Raw genomic sequence first — 19,216 nt, 5'->3', positions numbered from 1 at the left:
TTAGGAACTTGGCTCAGGATTTTGGCTCAAGACCAGCTTGACTTAATAGCTGTAATTTGCATTTGAATGCAGTTAACTGGGCCGGTTCTTTGGGGTAATCAAGCTGCATGCAATACACATATGCTGGAAACTCAACAAAAGTCCCAAGTGTTGGAGTCCCAGACATGACACGCAGGTCCAGGACTTTAAATGCAACTTCACATTTCCAGTTCCGATTTTAAGTGGGAACAATGAAATCTAACTTGTATCTAATTTTTTTCTTAATAACGAGTTTATCTGCTTGTCATTTTTTTCTTTAAAAGAATAATTTCACTGCTTTGGTAGAATTAATTTGTTGTTTTAAGACTTTCAGCAATATAAAAAGACACAGAGAATGAAAAAAAAAGAACTCTTTCAGGTATTACATCCTGCTCAGAAATGATTCTCACCAATATTCAAAATAAGAAGAAATGAGAAAATGTGAAGAAAATATGGATATAATTAAAAGTTTGATTTTCTAAAAATATGAATCATAAAAATTAATTGACAAGATAGTAACAAACTACTTTTACTATGAATCCCTGCTACAAGAATTTAAGCTTGGCTCATTATTTTTCAGCATATATTCTTCATACAGAATGACTTCTAGTATTGGCTAAGATTTTCTAAATCAACAGAGTAAAATGCACAGGCTCAGGAACTGTTTCCTCAATTGTGATGCAAATGGGGTGAACCAAGATTGTGAAATGCCTTTCATCCTCAAAATTACTGGAGCCCTGCTTGCGTTCACTGGCTTATGGCCCTGCATGTGTCCTGGGTTCCTTCCTGAATGTTTGAATCTCAGTTTTGAAAGACACTGCATAGTCAGGAAACGCTCTCTGAGAACTATAAGCAGCAAGTATCAGATCAGCTATAGTGAAAACTTGTTTCTGTTCACCTCAAAGCACAGCATGCCCTGATTTATTTATTCAACAAATAAGTATTAGCCGCCCTCTTGGGATTTCACCAAATGCTACCCCTTTAGGAGTCTGCCCTGTACGTGAGGAGCTAGAAAGTGATTGTTAAATGGTCATACACTAAAGTTGGAATGGTACACAGAAGATTATCATGGGCACTGCACAAGGACCACATGCACATTCAAGAAGCGTTCCATATTTTTAAAAAAATGGTCATTACTACAATTTTAAAGACTTAACTAGCAAAATGCAATGGAGATTTGGCAAAAGGAGAAGTCAAGTATCTGGTCTAGAGCTGGTGCTGTGGTGTATCGGGTAAAGCCACCACCTGCAGTACCGGCATCCCATATAGGTAAAGTTTAAGTCCCAACTGCTCCACTTCCTATCCAGAGCTCTGCGATGCCCTGGGGAAGCAGTGGAATATGGCCCAAGTCCTTGGGCCCCTGCACCTACCTGGGAGACCTGGAAGAAGCTCCTGGCTCCTGGCTTCGGATCGGCACCAGCTCTGGTCATTGCAGCCATCTGGGGAGTGAACCAGCAAATGGAAGACCTCTCTTCTTCTCACTGACTCTGCCTCTCTGTTATTCTACCTTTCAAATAAGTAAATAAATCTTAAAAAAAAAAAAAAAAAAAAAAAGAGGGGTCGGCTCCGTGGCTCACTTGGCTAATCCTCCGCCTGCGGCACTGGCATTCCATATGGGCGCTGGGTTCTAGTCCGGTTGCTCCTCTTCCAGTTCAGCTCTCTGCTGTGGCCCGGGAAGGCAGTAGAGGATGGCCCAGGTGCCATGGGAGACCAGGAAGAGGCACCTGGCTCCTGGCTTCGGGCCCACGCAATGCCGGCTGTGGCGGCCATTTGAGGAGTGAACCAATGGAAGGAAGACCTTTCTCTCTCTCTCTCTCTCTCTCTGTAACTCTACCTGTCCAAAAAAAAGAAAAAAAGAAAAAAGAAAAAAAAAAAGAATCTGATCTATGGGAGACCTGAAAATCAGGAAAAGTTTGAAGGAGGAGATAGTCTTGGGTTAGGGCTGAACTGTAGGTAAGCTATTAATACACACTGTGGGGAAGGCCTCTGTTTCTTCATGTGGGAAATGGAGATAATAATTGTATCTGTCTTCAAGAGTTGTTGAGAGAATTCACTAAAATAAAACGTGTGAGTCAGCTAGCCCAGAGCACCGGCAGAGCAGAGGAGACACAGCAAAGCTTTCCGTGGTCAGTGATGGGGGATGCACCAAACAAGACTCACTGAGGGAAAACTGACGGTGCTGACTGAGGCATTAAGGGTGCACTTCCCAAAGCTCCTTCTAAAAAGCCTTCCAAGGAGGTGGCTGTCCGGGCATGCTTTTCCACAGCCAGTTGTTTGCATATGCGGTTGTCATCCAGACTTTTTCTTTGAATCTTTCTGCTAGCAGCAAAAAGGAAGAGTCAAATAACCTTTAATGATTAGAAGGTGGAAACCAGCAAAACACAAGGCAGATGGCCCCGGGAAGCGACTGTGAGGTCCTTGCCCGATGCCTGCTCCGGCTCCTGTTTGGCTGCCAGGCAAGGGAGTGCCAGAAGAAATCTTGCTTCCAAACATACCTTAGACAGGTGCAGCTGCAGCATCAGTCCCTGCTTTTAAGAACACACTGTATTTACAAAAATATTTATAATAAAAATTAAGAATAGTAAAATTAGCTCATGGTTTAATTGTGCACTTACTGGGAACTATCAAAGTTAGCAAAGCTTTGTCAACCCCCTAAAATCCACAAAGTAGGAGATGTATTACTTACATCTAGGGAGCTGAGACTTAGCAAGGTCTCTGTCCTGTCACGTAATCATAGAACCAATCTTTAATGACCATACTAAGTGTCAGACACTCTTGGGGGAGCTACAGAAACATCAAGGAATAAAACGGAATTCAGGCTGGCGCCGCAGCTCACTAGGCTGATCCTCTGCTTGCGGCGCCGGCACACCAGGTTCTAGTCCCGGTCGGGGCGCCGGATTCTGTCCCGGTTGCCCCTCTTCCAGGCCAGCTCTCTGCTGTGGCCCGGGAGTGCAGTGGAGGATGGCCCAAGTGCTTGGGCCCTGCACCCCATGGGAGACCAGGAGAAGCAGCTGGCTCCTGGCTTCGGATCAGCGTGATGCGCTGGCTGCAGCGGCTGTTGGGGGGTGAACCTCTCTCTCTCTCTTTCTCTCTCTCTCTCTCTCTCACTGTCCACTCTGCCTTTCAAAACAAAACAAAACAGAATTCACCCCCATCTTGGTGATCAAGGGAGGCTGATCACTGGGAGGCTGGGAAAAAAAAAAAAAAGAAAAAGGAAATATGAGGTCGTGATAAGGCCTATGAGGAAACAGGGATGCCGCAGTGAGTGACAGGGTACAGCACTGGCTTGTGGGCATGTGATCAGAGAACTCTGCTCAGAAGGGCCTGACTCTTGGTTTGATGCTCCATAGTCACTGTCTTGAAATTCTTAAAATAAACTCAAAGACAAAATTAATTAAAGATTGTTATTTATTTATTTGAGAGGTAGAGTTACAGACAGTGAGTGAGAGAGAGACACACAGAGAAAAGTCTTGCATCTGCTGGTCCACCCCCAAATGGCCGCAACGGCCAGAGCTGCACTGATTCAAAGCCAGGAGCCAGGAGCCTCCTCTGGGTCTCCCACACGGGTGTAGGGGCCCAAGGACTTAGGCCATCTTCTACTGCTATTCTAGGCCAAGGCAGAGAGCTGGATGGGGAGAGGAGCAGCCAGGACTCGAACTGGTGCCCACATGGGATGCCGGCGCCACAGGTGGAGGTTTAACCTTCTGCGCCACGGCACCGGCCCCTGAGTTTGTTTTTTGAAAGTGAGTTCTGAAAAGATCCTGGAGCATGTGAGTGAGCAGAAACATGTACAGTTTGCATATTCCCTGTTCATTGTCTCCTCACCCTCGTCGTAGCATCCACGATCCACCTTGAGCATAAAATTCTGACCCAGGGGCCAGTGCTGTGGAGTAGCAGGTAAAGCTCCCAGCTCATGTGCCAGAGAAAGCAGTGGGCCCCTGCACCCACATAGGAAACCCAGATGAAGCTCCTGGCTCCTGACTTTGACCTGGCCCAGTCCTGGCTGTTGAGGGCCATTAGAGGAGTGAACCAGAGAGGATGCAACATCAATCTCTCTCTCTCTCTCTCTCTCTCTCTCTCTTTCTCTCTCATTCTCCTTCTCTGTTAACTCTCACTTTCAAATAAATAAATAAATCTTTAAAAAAAATTCTGACTCCAGTTACGTGGGGAGTTCACTGATATACAAAAGCCAGGAAGAGCACGTGACAAACACATCCCCAGTCTTATCCTTTCCTACACTAATTCCTGTAGCTGTCAATCACCAACCGTGAAATAGCGGAGAGAAAGACAAGGAAAGATAGTTTATCTTCCTTTCAGCCCCTCCTCAGTCACCTGTAAGCCAAAGGTTAGAAATTATTAGCAGCAGGTGCATCAGAGGACTGGGCTCCTGGGCAGCAGTGGAGTCTGTTGGCATCCTACGTTGGAGTTCCTCTTTGAATCCTGGTTACTCTGGTACCTCTCCAGCTTCCTGCTAATCAGCACTCTGGCTGGCAGCAGATTATGGCTTGAGCATTCGGGTCCCTTACATCCATGTGGGAGAACTGAATGGAGTTCTGGGCCCTGGCTTCACTCTGATCCATTCTCAGCTGTGGCAGGAATTTTGGGAATGAACTAGTATGGAAGATCTCTCCCTGTCTTTGTCTCTCTGCCTTTCAAATAAAGAAATGAACATTAAAACAGAAGGAAATACAAAAGGTTGAGTTAGTTTTGTGCATCATTTCTATTATGAACAAAACACATATGCATGTATGAACTATGAAATAGGAATTAAATATTTTCTGTTCCTATTTAAAACTTGCATTATACAACAGAACGATGAATGGTAAAATTCATGAAAATAACCTGAAGTTTTTTTATTTTAAAGATTTGTTTATTTATTTGAAAGTCAGAGTTATACAGAGAGAAGGAGAGGCAGAGAGAGAGAGAGAGAGAAAAGTCTTCCATCCATTGGTTCACTCCCCAATTGGCTGCAACGTCCAGAGCTGCGCCTATCTGAAGCCAGGAGCCAGGAGCTTCTTCCGGGTCTCCCATGTGGGTGCAGGGACCCAAGGACTTGGGCCATCTTCTATTGCTTTCCCAGGCCATAGCAGAGAGCTGGATCAAACCGGGTCTTGAACTGGTGTCCATGTGGGATGCCGGCACTGCAGGCAGCGGTTTTACCCGCTATACCTCAGCACCGGCCCCCTAATTTTTTTTAAACTTATTTATTTATTGGAAAGGCAGAGTTAGAGACAGGCAGAGGGAGAGACAGGTCTTCCATCTGCAGGTTCACTCCCCAGATGGCCACAACAGCTGGAGCTGCACTGGAGCTGCGCTGATCCAAAGACAGGAGCCAGGAGCTTCTTCCTGGTCTCCCACGTGGGTGCAGGGACGCAAGGACTTAGGCCATCTTCTACTATCCCAAGCCAGAGTAGAGAGCTGGATCAGAAGTGGAGTTGCTGGGACTCAAACCAGTCCCCGTATGGGATGCTGGCACTGCAGGCAGCGGCTTGAACCGCTATGCCACAGTGCCAGCCCCAACACCTGAAGTTTTAACTTATTTACAGAGAATGATGTTCAGTCACTAACTGAAAATACCATGATGAGAGAGCTTGGAGGAAAGGAAGAGGGCGGGCAATTCTGTACACTGACAGCATTTGTCTCCCACTTTGATAAGGTATCCCACGTTTCATTTTGCACTAGGCCATGCCAATCATGAAAGTGGGCTTTGTGGGGTTGCCACTCTGTATGGGACGACCAGGAGAGAACTTTCAGGAAACACCATTTTGAGCTCTTCCCAGAGGAACCAACCACGGGAAGGTCTGGGGAAAGATAATCTCAGGTAGACGGAGCACCTAGTGCCAAGACCCTTGAAAAGAAAGTTAGAACCAGAGGACAGAGGGGCCAGCACCGTGGCGCAGTAGGTTAATCCTCTGCCTGTGGTGCAGGTATCCCATATGGGCACCGGTTCAAGTCCCAGCTGCTCCTCTTCCAATCCAGTTCTCTGCTATGGCCTGGGAAAGCAGTAGAAGATGGCCCATGGATCAGCACAGCTCTGGCTGTTTTGACCAATTTGGGGAGTGAACCAATGGAAGGAAGACCTGTCTATCTCTCCCTTTCACTGTCTGTAACTCTAACTCTCAAATAAATAAATAAAGTCTTAAAAAAAAAAAAAAAAGAATCAGAGGACAGAAGATGAGGTCAGATTTGGGGAGGACCAGAACGTGAAAGGCCTTAATATGCAGAGGACTCCATCCTATTTGTGTGGCCACTGGGAGGGTTCAGGAAGAATGACAGGAATGACTTAATGTTTCATAAGGTTACACTTCCTGGAGCTTGGGCGAAGCGTGGACTCATGGGGACCGTCTGAAGAGTTTATACTGCAAGAACCCATTGCCCCTTCAGGCTCAATGCATCGTACTCCTTATTGTACTTGAGGATTTTCACATTTCTCTCCCTGGACTAGACTGTAAACCCCTCAAGGGTACTGACTCTGTCTGACTCCCTCTGTATTACGCATGTCCAGCATCCTTTGCACACAGCAGCCACTTATTCAATGTTTACTGAGTGAAAGTTTGGAATAGGATTTAAACTACTCTTGTAGTAAATACTCTGCCCTTGCAATTTTCTTCAAATTGAGGTATTTCATTCATTAGAGGAGCCACAAGGAAAGGCATTATGGCAGCTGGAAAGGAATCTGGAGTGAATACAGAATAGGTTGTTAATTTGACAACTTTTGAAATCTGAAACCATGAGCAACATGAACTCAGAGCCACAGCTATGGCTGCAGAAGCTCCAGCCTGGGGACTTCGGAATGAAGTTGGCCTGAGACATAGTTTGATTGGTTGGCCTGGCATGCAAGTATTGTGGTGAATTAGATGTTGAGGTTTAAGGTGTTTCCATGTAAACATCTTTTTGTCTTGAGCAGCAACAAAGAGACAAGCAAACACAGAACTTGGCAGTACTGTTTGGTGTTCCACAGGGCAGCCTGCAGTGGAGGAGGCCACAGCCTTTGCGTGGGGCCGGTGTTCTCTGTCTTCTACTCTAACTACCTGCGGGGTGCCCGTGGCTGTACGTGTTTGTGATGGCTCTTACGGAGACTTTCATGTGCTAGTGCTATTAAAAATGAAAACATTTTGAAATTTAAACCTTAAATTATACTAATCTCTCTTCAGTTTTCTTGATAAACATGTGGAGTTATTATTGCCTTCCTTGGAATCATTGTCAATTTAAGACACAAGGCCGGCATCCATGGGCCAGGGCAGACAGCGGTGGGCCAGGGCAGGGTGCAGTGCAGCTCCCATTTGCTGATGGATGAATATTTGGGCTGGGGAGAGCTCTCCAGGTGACCCTCACCACCAATTGGGTCTATAGGGGGCACCCACAGTCTCTGTCTTCTTTACCTCGGAAGCTGGGAAGATTTAGGTGTGATGACTTTAAGGGACTACCCACAGTTATAGACCCCACAAGCCTTCCCATGTGCCCGGGTCATTGCTTCTCTCTCTGTGTTCATGAGCACCAGTGCACCTCTATTGAGAGACCAGAGGAGAGCCGCAGGGACACACACACACACACACACACACACACACAGAGAGAGAGAGAGAGAGGGAGAGAGAGAGAGAGGTATCCCATCTGCTGGTTCACGTCCCAAAAGTACAAGAGGGGAAGGGAAACTTAGTCTAGGTCTCCTTTGTGGGTGGCAGGGACCCGGGTACTTGAGCCTGAGCGGAGATGGGCCGGAACCCAGGTACTCTGGTGTGCGATACAGGCGTTTTAGACTCTAGGCCGAATGTCGGTGTCTAAACTCTTCTTGCTTTCCTCACCTCATCGCCTCGTCTGAGCCCAGCGCCCTTTCTGCGCTGACTCGGACCACTGGGGTGCGATTTTAGGCTGTGTGTTCTCGGGACAAGGCCTTTATTTGGACAGCGCCATGGAATCCATTGTGCAGCTCCGTAGGAACCCCACATGTTTATTTATAGGACTGTACGGGGCAGGCCACAAAAGAGTCTCTGTGGCCAAGCGGACACGGGCTGTCTCCCCAGCGCGCCCCAGCCCGGGGACGCACAATAGCGACAGGCAGAAGCCACAATGGGCCAATGTCCGCGGAGTCTGTGTGGCCGGGCCGCTCTCCGAAGCCCAGCAGGGACGCGGGCAGCACGGGAGGGTTTGGGCCCAGCGCTTCTTGGTGGGTATTCAGGTCTGCGGACACCTGGCAGTACCAGGGCGCGGGGCAGTGGAACAGAAGCGCATTCAGGATTCTCGGGGAGAACTCACGCCCACACCCCCCAAGGCTGGCAGCGCTCAGACGCGAGGCCGTGTCCGGCGCGCTGCACGGCCGGGGAGGGGGCGCTGGGACGGGCGCCAGGGAAGGGAGGGGGTCAAAGTCCAGGCCCAGGAGCCCAGCAGCCAGGGAAGAGGCCAAGGGCGGAGACAAGGCCGCGCCTGAGCGGCGGCGGGCCGCTGCTGCCAGGCTAGCGAATCCGGCTCTGCCTGGCTGGGGAAGAACGCAGGCTCCCGGGCGAGCGCTGGCCGCTGCTCGCCGCCCAGGAGCGCGCAGGGCGCCGGGCCCCGGGGCCGCCCCGACCAGCTGACGCAGCGCGGGCCCCCGAGCCCTGCGCGCCCCGCGGGCGGGAGTGCCCCGCGCCGCCGCTGGGAGGCCGAGCCGGCCCGGAGGGGGAGGCGCTCGCGCCGCCGGTGCCCGCCCCAGCTCCGGGGGCCGAGCGGGCGCGAAGGGGCGGGCGCACGCGGGCCGAGATCACCGCCCCCGCGCCGCCGCCACCTTTCCATTCAGTCGCCCAACATGGCTGGAGCGCGGCGGAGGTGAGCCGGCCGCCCTCTGCCGCCAGCCTCCTGCGCCCCAGCGCCGCGGCGGCGCCTCAGCTGAGGGGCCGAGGCCCGGCCGGCCGCTGCCCGCCGCAGGCATGTGGGGCTCGGCGGACGAGAGCTCCGTGCGGGTGGCTGTCAGGTGAGGAGCTGCGCGGGCGCGGGCGCGGGCGCGGGCGGAGGGCGCGCGGCTGTGGAAACTGAGGCAGCGGGTGGCCCGCTTCAGCGGATCCCGCGCCGGCCTCTCGGCCGCCCGCCGCGAGCGCAGGTGGCCGGCCCGGGCCGGGGTTGGGTGAGGGCGGCCGGCGCCCTCACGCCGGGTCCCGCGCCCGGGGACGGTCGCCCGAGCTCGGCCGCCCGGGGACGGTCGCCGGTCCGGTTTGCCGGCTGCGGTGTCTTTTCATTATTCTAGCGTCTGTCAGACGCGCACTGGCGGCGGCGGCGGCGCGGCCTCCCGAGGCCGAGACAAAGCCTGGGGCGCGCCGCCCCCGCCGGTCCCCCCAGGCCAGGCATCGGGGCACCGGGGCCGCCTGGGCGCGCAGACTCCGAGCGCGGGTCCGGCCTGTGGGGTGTCGCAGTGGGAATGGTGTTTAGGGTCCGATCCTCAACGCCCCCACCCCCAATCCCCGCCCCACGTCTTTAGCCAGGCACAGAGCTCCCGGTGACCGTGCCATCCAGAGGCTGAGCGGGGTGCATACAGTCGGCGTGTAATAGCACTATGGCACCTGCTGGGCGTGGGTCTTGGGATGACGGGGGCTCATCGCAGTGGCGCTTGGTGCACTGTTCAGTGCCTAGGGAGGCGACTCTGACAGTTGCTGCAGCAAAACTGCACCATCATTGCGCGCTTTGCAAGGTGAATGGAGCCTGGTGCCGGCCCGGCCCCCGGCGCTTACCGTTAATTCTCGCCCCTGCATGAACGAAGAGGAGCCTCCCTCCGGGAGATTCGGCCTTCCACTCTCGTCGTCTTCCTGGGGAATTATTGTCAGAGTTGCATCGTGTATGCAGGCCGGTGGTTAATGCTGTAAGGACACACCTTGGTTAGGTGGAGAAGGCAGCTTTGTACACTTTGTATCTGTAAGCCATGGGTAGAGAATGAACTCGAAACATTGTGTTTCTTCTTCGGAGGAGGAGGAAATTGCCACCCTTGGAGGTGACAGTTTTATGGCCCTTTAAAATCACCTGCTCAAAAGCCGCTTGAGTTTTCCTGCAGCCTTCTTGGTTATCCTGCAGCCTTCTTGGTTATTTCTGGCGACTTCTCCATTTGGTAGATTAATTTGTTTGTCCTGTTCCCTGCTGCTACCTCTCTTGTGGCCTTTTAATTCATATTAATGACCGACCAGAGCCCAGGAAGGGGAAAAAGCAGGAAACCCAGCCACGGGTTAGCTTCGCAGATCTGATCAAGGAGGGCGAAGAAAGAGTGTGAAATATTAATGTGAGAATTCTCCGAGGTATCACAGGTTGCATGAGTGCTGAGCACTGTGCTAAACCCTGCGCTCCTCTTCCAGGAGGAGCTGGGTGGAGTCGTGAAGGAGCCTTGGTGACAGTGAACGTAGCTTCCTAGCTTTGGAGGGCGACTTTAGTTCTGGAATGCATGTTAGCACTTCCTTTATTTTTTTAAGATTTTATTTATTTATTTGAAAGTCAGAGAGTTACACAGAGAGAAGAGAGGCAGAGAGAGTCTTCCATCTGATGATGGTTCACTCTCCAATTGGCTGCAACGGCCGGAGCTGCACTGATCCGAAGCCAGGAGCCAGAAGCTGGGAGCTTCTTCTGGATCTCCCATGTGGGTGCAGGGGCCCAAGGACCTGGGCCATCTTCTACTGCTTTCCCAGGCCACAGAAGAGAGCTGGATTGGAAGAGGAGCAGCCAGGACTAGAACTGGCACCCATATGGGATGCTGGTGCTTCAGGCCAGGGCATTAACCCGCTGCACCACAGCACCGCCCCCCCACCCCCAGCACTTCCTTTAGGTGACTGAGTGTGGGTCTGCTCATGGGGAAAGCAATATAGAAGCTTTCCCAGAATTTATTAAGCCACAGCAGGAACATCCGATTTGGTGAAATTGAGGATTTTTAAAAAAATATTTATTTATTTATTTGAAAGGCAGAGTTTTGGAGAAGGAGAGACAGAGAGATCTTCCATCTGATGGTTCACTCCCCCAAAAGGCCTCAAAGGCCAGAGGTGAGCCAATCTGAAGCCAGGAGTCAGGAGCCTCCTCTGGGCTTCCCATGTGGATGCAAGAGCCCAAGGACTTAGGCCATCCCCTCTGCTTCCTCAGGCACATTAGCAGGGAGCCTGGTTGCAGTAGAGCAGCCAGGACTCCAACTGCTGCCTATATGGGATGCGGGCACCAGGCTGCAGCTTCACCTGCCATGCCACAGCACCAGCCTGGGATTTTTTTTCTTTAAACATAATTATTCTCTGAGCAGAGCTACTTTCTAAACTTACTTTATATATGGTAAAAATAGTTTATGTAGCATTTATACAGTTCTTGGACGTATCTTGTTCACTTAAAACATGTCTTTATTGAACATTTATCTCATCTCTATGTCTTGGTTTCTGACCAAAAATAGTGATAATTGTTGGCTATTGACAGCGTACCAGGGTCAGTGCTGTGTGTAAGTTGTTTTACAGCAGGTTAAAACCTCATTTTTTCTTCATAGCAACCAATGACCTAGAGCCAATGATCATTATGTCCATTTTACAAGTGAAGCGCAGAAAGATTAAGTAAATTGCCTGAAGTTAAACTGGTTTCAAATGGTGGAGCCAGCGTTCCAACCCAGGCAGCTGGGCCCTACAGCCCAATTCCTAGCCATTAACCTTGTGTAGGTGAGAGGCAAGAGCGTATCTTGCAGTGCTTTACTTAGCTTAAGGTCAGTTGCTTCCTCCTGTTTCAGTTGTAGTTCGACTATGAATGAATGGCTTTGGCAGCTTGTTCCTACCTTGACATTGCTAGAGAAGACAGCTCAGAAGCAGAGGGCCTGAGCTGAACTGAACCAAAACATTTCCTCAGATTCTTCCGTCTTTCGGGCGTCCTCTGATCCTGCCTTCCAGTTTGTGGCTGGCTGTCAGCAGGATAAATAAATCAACAAAAAATGTTGTATCTGTACACAAAATCAGCACAGGCATTTGACCCACCTTTCCCCTTCAGTGAATAATGTAACAGCAGGTGGCAGACACTTAACTTTGCTTGTGTGAATGCATACAGAGTCCTACTCTGTGTCTTACTAGATAGAGAACCTGGTGAGTGTGTTAAGGTCCATGACTCTGCCATGGGGTTCTCAATACAAGTGCATGGGTCACATAAGGCTTTGCGGCAGAGGCCAAACAGGAAGTTTCTCACCTAGGGAGGACAGTTTTATTCAATTTTAACAGTGCTTTTTGGCAGACTGTATTTTAGGTGTTCTGTGGAGGTGTCTTTCATTGTAGGAAACATAGGTACAGATGACAACCTGTTATCCAACCCTTTAATGCTTTGTTTTTTTTTTTTTTTTTTTTTTTTTTTAAGATTTATTTATTTGAAAGGCAGAGTTACAGGGAGGCAGAGGGAGGGAGGGAGGGAGAGAGAGAGAGAAAGAGAGAAGAGAGAGAGAATGTCTTCCATCCACTGGTTCACTCCCAAAGAGAGGTCTTCCATCCACTGATTCACTCCCCAAATGGCCCTAATGGCCAGAACTGGACCCCAAAGGCAGGAGCCAGGAGCTTCTTCTGAGTCTTCCATGTAGGTACAGGGGCCCAAGGAGTTGGGCCATCTTCTACTGCTTTCCCAGGCCACCAGCAGGGAGCTGGATTGGAAGTGGAACAGCCTGGACTCAAGACAGCACCCATATGGGATGCTGGCGCTGTAGGTCACGGCTTTACCCACCATGTCACGGCATAGTCCCACTTCCCCCCATATGGTTTTTATGCCCTTGGATGTGATTAATACTTCTGAGGAACTAAATTGTAAATTTTATTAATTTTAATATATTTAAATTCAAAAACTGACCCTTGATTCAGTTACTGGAAACTTTTAAGGATGTATGGAATAGCTTGGTCATGTCTATTTATTTTTTCAGCTGTGAGGTGTATGGAATCTAATTACTGATACAGTGTTTCCTATGGAAATTTTGTTCTGAATTGACATCTGATAACATAACATAATTGACATGTGACAACATAAATACTGGATTTCAAAGACTTAGAAAAGACCTCAAATCTTCATATTGATTACATGTTGAAGCAATATTTTGATTGCATTGTTATATTTTATTAAAATTCATTTCATCTTTTTTTTGTTTTCTAAAATGTGGCACTGCTAGACATTTCAAAGGTACATATGTGGTTCACATTACATGTCTACTGAATTGTGTTTTCCTGTAATCTAAAGAATCTAGGAAAGAAGCACAAAATAAAACTATTAACAGATGCCACGTCATTGACTAACTACACTCTTAGATCAAGAAAATACCGACATATCACATGTCTGTTTTTAGAGTGGATGTACACACACACACACACGTACATGTGTACGTGTGATTTACCCACAGTATTTCTCCCTGCAGGGTACATATTTGCAGAAAGGTATGGTAGTTTATTTTCTAGGAAATGTAAATCAAATGGGTGGCTTAGATGGAGGCGTCAACAATGAACAACGGAGTATAGTGTGTGTTTTATTCTTATCTGAGAATAAGGTGTCGAACTCTTCAGTTAACTCAAAATGTTAAGGTGAATTAAACATTTTATATTTTAAATGTAAGACATGAGATGAGGCGGCCTTTGTTCTTCTGTATCTTTGAATATTTTCACATCAAACTTGAAAATTTTTCCTTTTCAGGAACTTTAGCTTGCAAAATATGTCATGAGCTTGACAGGAATGGAGATACAGAGGGGACCTTTGTGTTTCTGTCATCGTGTTTGTGGTAACTGAACCTCCTTTGCTTTGGCGGAGAACCGTAGGGATTCTTGGCATTGGGTTTGGATTAGCGTGTGGAGTGGTTTAATCTGTGTTTCAGTGCTGTGTCTTCACCATCCTCAGTGCGTCAGGGGTGCACTGCTCAGCAGCCTTCAGGCCTGGCTGGACGGACAGAGGATGGTGTTGGGTCCATTCTGGCACCGGGTGCAGTGTGACCTACCTGAACTTTTGTTTTCCCCACACTGTGGTGGCAGCCAGGAGGTGTTGAGGGTTGCGAGAGCACTTTGTGTATAGTCTGAGGACAGGGATTGTTGTCAGTCAGACTGTTGTCATTGTGATACATGATACTGCTCTATCAACAGGGAGGAGCTCTTAACATTTCAAAGTTGGCTTTCTGAATAATGTATTTTCTTTATGTACCCTTGTTACCAAAGAAGAAACTTTTAGACCATTATGGTTCCTTTGTCCCACTCTTATCATAAAAATGAATGATATTTGACTTAATTTACATTAAAATTCTAAGCAGTATCCTTGATAGATATTACCCCTGTTTTACAGAGGGAAAAATGTATTTCCTTCCTTCCTTCCTTCCTTCCTTCCTTCCTTCCTTCCTTCCTTCCTTCCTTCCTTCCTTCCTTTCTTCCTTCCTTCCTTTCTTTTTATTTAAAGATTTATTTATTTATTTGAAAGTCAAAGTTACACAGAGAGAGGAGAGGCAGAAAGAGAGAGGTCTTGCATCCACTGGTTAACTCCCTAGTTGGCCACAGCAGCTGGAGCTGCACTGATTTGAAGCCAGGAGCTTCTTCCAAATCTCCTACACTGGTGCAGGGGCCCAAGGACTTGGGCCATCTTCTACTGCTTTCCATAGCAGAGAGCTGGACTGGAAGTGGAGCAGCAAGGACTCGAACTGGTGCTCATATGGGAAGCCGGCACTGCAGGCAGCGGCTTTACTCACTGTGCCATAGTGCAGGCCCCGGAAAAATGTATTTTAAAGATTGGTGACTTTTTCAAATTTTCTTTGCCACCGGGTGCCAGAACTGGAATTCAGACTCAGATTTCTGATATCTCTTAGTATATTCTTCAGCATGTTTTCAAAATTTTCCTTACTAATTTCAACGTAATAAGGACATTTCAAGTTGAAACACTACATACACATCTGACGTAAATTATTTGAAATGATTTAATATTTTAAAAATGTAGGAATAGATAATAAAGGCCTTTGGAAACATTTTTTGAAAAGTTTACCTGTTTTGTTATTTTGTTAGAAGAGGGCAGGGAAAGAGAGGGAGGAGAGAGGAAGAATGAGAGACAGATAGAGAGTTCTTCCATCTGCTGATTCACTCTTCAAGTGCCTGAAACATCTGGGGCTGGGCAAGGCCAGAGTTGAGAGCCAGGAACTCCATCTGGGTCTCCCAGCTGGGCAGCAGTGAGTGATCCAAGCTCTTGAACCATTGCTGGCTGCCTCCCGGGTGCATTGGTAGGAAGCTGGGTCAGAAAGCAAGGTGGGTTTCCATCTCAGGCATTCTAATATGGGATGCAGGCATCCCAAAGGGTAGCTTAATCTGGAGTTTGAGCTTGGAACAGATATTTAATAAGCACTTTCCTACCACATCACAAAAACCCCTGCTTTCATTGTGCTTAGACTGAGCAGCCTGAGCCCCCTTTAAATGCCCAAAATATGCGGAACTAACACAAGACAGAATCAACAACATAAACTAGAAATGAAAAAGTGTTGCAGTGGAGTTTTTATTTCTTATTTTTCTCAGTAATGTTTTTTAGCTTGTACATTTCTTGAGAACAGTACTTTTTAAAAACAAGTTTGCCCCGCTTCCAAACATATTTCATACAAAACTGAACTCCAAAACCTGTGCATTATAGAATATTATTTACATCATGTTCTACTTGTTGTAACACCCACGCCCTACTTGTATGTCTTTGTATTTGGATCAAGGTGTAATGGAAATGACAGAGAGGAAACTAAAAAGCTAGCAAATGGTGTGAATTGAAAGTCAATAAAATTATTTTATTTACAAAATAAGAGTTGACACTTTTTCTTCAGATATGTTTTATTAACTTGGCGTTTGTTATTTGGAACTTCATGAAATTCCAGGTTTCATGTTGGTTATTACTACCCCTTGAACTGTTGCTGTCTTACCTGTTAATTGGCTAATATTTTGATGCTTAATTATGGGGTAGTGAGTGATGTGCTAGAAATTCCAGTTTAGTGAAGCCGTGAAGGCTGGAATTATCTTGGCAGTTAATACCATAGTCTGTCCAATCTTCCAATTCTCATCAATTCCTCCTCCAAGAAACTGACTTGGAATATTCATTATTACAGATGCTTTCCCCCCAAGATGTTATCACTCACCTGTAAGATTCTGGCTTATAACTGACTGTATTCTGTCAAAATCAGACATGACCTGACATCATCTGACTTTGAGACTAGAACAGGAAAGCACATTAATAAAAATAAATGCCAGACAACAGGCAACATTTTTTTTAAAGATTTATTTATTTAGTTAAAAGGCAGAGTGACAGAAAGAGAGAGAGAGAGAAGAGAGAGGGAGAGAGAAATCTTTTGTCCACTCATTCATACCCCAAATGCCTGCAACAGCCAGAGCTGGGCCAGGCCAAAGCTAGCAGCCAGAAATCCCATCTGGATCTCCCAGCTGGGTGGCAGGGGCCCAGATACTTTGACCATCATGCACTGCCTCTCCAGGCACATTAGCAAGATGCTGCGTTGGAAGCAGAGTGGTTGGGATTCAGCCTGACACTCCAGTATGCGATGCTAGCATTGGCATCACAGGCAGTGGGTTAACCTGCTGTACCACAATACTGGCCCCCAGTAAACATTTGTACACTACATATTGTTAGAATCACTTTGTTCAAAATAAAACAAAGTTATTTCTTGTTACTTTCACTGCTTCCCTCTAGAAAGAGGCTTTGTGAATTCTGTCTTTTTTCTAGGTTTCCCAGTGGATTGACTATTTAATCTTCCGCGGCTCAGGCTTTATTTGTTTTTAAAAAGATTTCTTTATTTATTTCAAAGGCAGAATGATACAGATAGACATGGAGAGAGTTGGTTCACGCCTAAAATGTGTGCTACAGCTTGGGCTGTACCAGGCCAAAGCCAGGATCCAGGAACTCCATCTGGGTCTTCCAGATGTATAATAGGGGCTTGAGTGCTTGGCCAGCGTGTGCTGCCTCCTCAGATGCTTTAGCGAGAAGCTGGATAGGAAGCTTGGAGCAGCTGGGACTTAAAACAGGCTTTCTTAAATGGGCTGTGGGAGGCATACATAGCCACTTACCCCGTGCACGACAATGCCTGCCTCCCTCAAGCTTTGTTTGAAGTAAATGATAGTCGAGTCAAAGGGATGATTTTCATGACACCCTGCAATTACTATGAGATCTTTCTGAATGCTGAAGAACTATATTTGCTGTTCTTTTGTCCTGTGTTTTTTGAAATTATTAAATATGTATACATTAAAGATAATTTTTAGTATACCTATGAAGACTGGCACAATGCACTTTGAGTGGCGGGACCTTGAAGGCACCTACTGCTGGAGGCTCCTGCTTCAAGATAATAGAGGAACAGAGAGTGTAACAGTGGGGGGAGTTGTTCAGCTTCACACCAACAGCTCAAGTCTTCTGCTGGCTACTGCTGCGGAGTTCAGAACTTCATGGTTTTTATTTTTATTTTTTTTTGACAGGCAGAGTGGACAGTGAGAGAGACAGGGAGAAAGGTCTTCCTTTTTCCGTTGGTTCACCCTCCAATGGCCGCCAGGCATAGAATATCTTTATATTTAAAAAAAAAACAGCAGAATTTGAATTCCTTAGGTAGTGATTACAGAAGTCTAATTGAACATCAGGAAGTGCCCACATGCTCAGTGCCCTTCGTTTTGGCTTTATGGGCATGTCAGTTCTAGGCACTGGACCAGCAAATCTAGTATGTGCAAAGAGAGGAACCCTAGGAGCAGAAACCAACATCTAAATTCTGAGCTTTCTTGTGTATTCAAATATGAAGCATCAGAATTGTATTACAAAAATAATGTAGGCAGGGCCCAGCTGTGGCATAGCCGGTAAAGCTGCCGCCTGCAATGCCGGCATCCCATATGGGTGCCGGATTGGATCTGGCTGTTCCTCTTGTGATCCAGCTCTCTGCGATGGCCTGGGAAAGCAGTAGAAGATGGTCCAGCTGCTTGGGCCCCTGCAACCGCAGGGAGACCCAGAAGAAGCTCCTGACTTCGGATCAGCACAGCTCCAGCAGTTGCAGCTATTTGGGGAGTGAACCAGCGGATGGAAGACTTCTCTGTTTCTCTTTCTCCACTTCCGTTTCTCTGTAAATCTGCCTTTCAAATAAATAAATAAATCTTTAATAATGTAGGCTTTCTCAACATTTATGTGTACTACATTAATGCTTTTACAACCACCACAGGAATGAAATTTGCATAGTCTAATTTGGAGGTAATTTAAAAAAAAGATTTGTTTATTTGAAAGAATGTTTTATATCTATCTATCTATCTATCTATCTATCTATATATATATATGTAGGTATGTAGAGAAAGAGCAATGTCTTCCATCTACTGGTTCGCTCCCCAAGTGATTGCAATGTGTAGGGCCAAGACAGGGTGAAGCCAAATGCCAGGAGCTACATCCTGGTCTCCTGGTCTCCCACGTTGGTGGCAGGGGCCTGAGCACCTGGGCCATCTTCTGTTGCTTTTGGAGATGGAGCAGGACAGGAATCAGCTCCCATAATGGGATGCCAGGGGCAGCAGCTTTAAGTGCTACGTTAAAACACCCACCTCTGGAGATAATTTTAAATGTGTAAATGTAAGTGTTTTTCAAATCTAGACCTGGGACATGTGTGGCTTGTCTCCCCTCTCCCTACCTTAATTCTTGACTAATTTTTTTTTACTCCAAGATACCAAAGGATTAACCCATATTCCAGTGGTAACAGCCTTGCTGTAGGGAAGGTGGCATGGGGGCGGGGCGGGGGGGTAGGATAGAGTGAACTTTGCTGGAGTTGAGGATGGAGGTAGAAACCAGAGCGAATCAAAAGAATTTTGAGTGTGATTCACTAGATACGTGATTCTTTAGCGTTTAAATAACATCTCAACCTTTTCCATCCTTATTTGAGAAGAAAATAAGGAAAATACCTTTTGGTTGTAATGGAGGCTTGCCACACAAAAGGCATCCTAAATCCTGCTCCTAGGCAAAACTTTTCCAGACTGCCCTTAGGTAGAGATATTTCTGCCTTTTATGATTCTTGTGTCTCTGAAATTCCAATTGGAGAAACATAAACAGAATTATGATTTTGATTGCTTGAAATGTTTCTAGAACTCAATGAATTTTTTTTTTAAGAAAGTAGTAACATTTATGTTATTACAATAGAATGTTTGAAGGACATTGAGTTATTTTGACAGGAAAGAAATGGGTATCTCAATGTCCAGAAAGGATGAAGGTTGTCCTGAGATTGTTGGTTTTCAAGGTGGATTTGATAATC

General features: G+C 47.1%; 1 protein-coding gene and 1 non-coding gene across 23 annotated transcripts in view; both read left to right on the top strand.

The window, feature by feature from the left end:
- The first annotated feature begins 1,035 nt into the window (after positions 1-1,035).
- LOC127492201 (U6 spliceosomal RNA) lies at positions 1,036-1,138 on the top strand. Its single transcript, XR_007921361.3, has one exon. It is a non-coding gene; the product is annotated as a U6 spliceosomal RNA (small nuclear RNA).
- A 6,870-nt stretch (positions 1,139-8,008) lies between these two features.
- Positions 8,009-19,216, top strand: part of KIF21A (kinesin family member 21A) — a 177,748-nt gene continuing 166,540 nt past the window's right edge. For 19 of the 22 annotated variants that reach the window (XM_089304002.1, XM_089304000.1, XM_070049638.2 and 16 more), the window contains exon 1: positions 8,780-8,962. In XM_089304002.1, coding sequence (XP_089160128.1) covers positions 8,919-8,962 — 44 coding nt within the window. In that variant the 5' untranslated portion in view covers positions 8,780-8,918. Of the gene's footprint in view, positions 8,183-8,631; positions 8,963-19,216 lie in introns of those variants that run through there. The other 3 variants (XM_089304003.1, XM_070049648.2, XM_070049647.2) reach the window with 2 other exon arrangements.

The sequence above is a fragment of the Oryctolagus cuniculus genome, chromosome 9 (assembly GCF_051225735.1).
Source record: "Oryctolagus cuniculus isolate XC-2025 breed Fujian yellow rabbit chromosome 9, ASM5122573v1, whole genome shotgun sequence".
NCBI lineage: Eukaryota > Metazoa > Chordata > Mammalia > Lagomorpha > Leporidae > Oryctolagus > Oryctolagus cuniculus.
The sequence above is the reverse complement of the archived record's forward strand: the minus strand, read 5'-3'. Positions and strand labels throughout refer to the sequence as shown.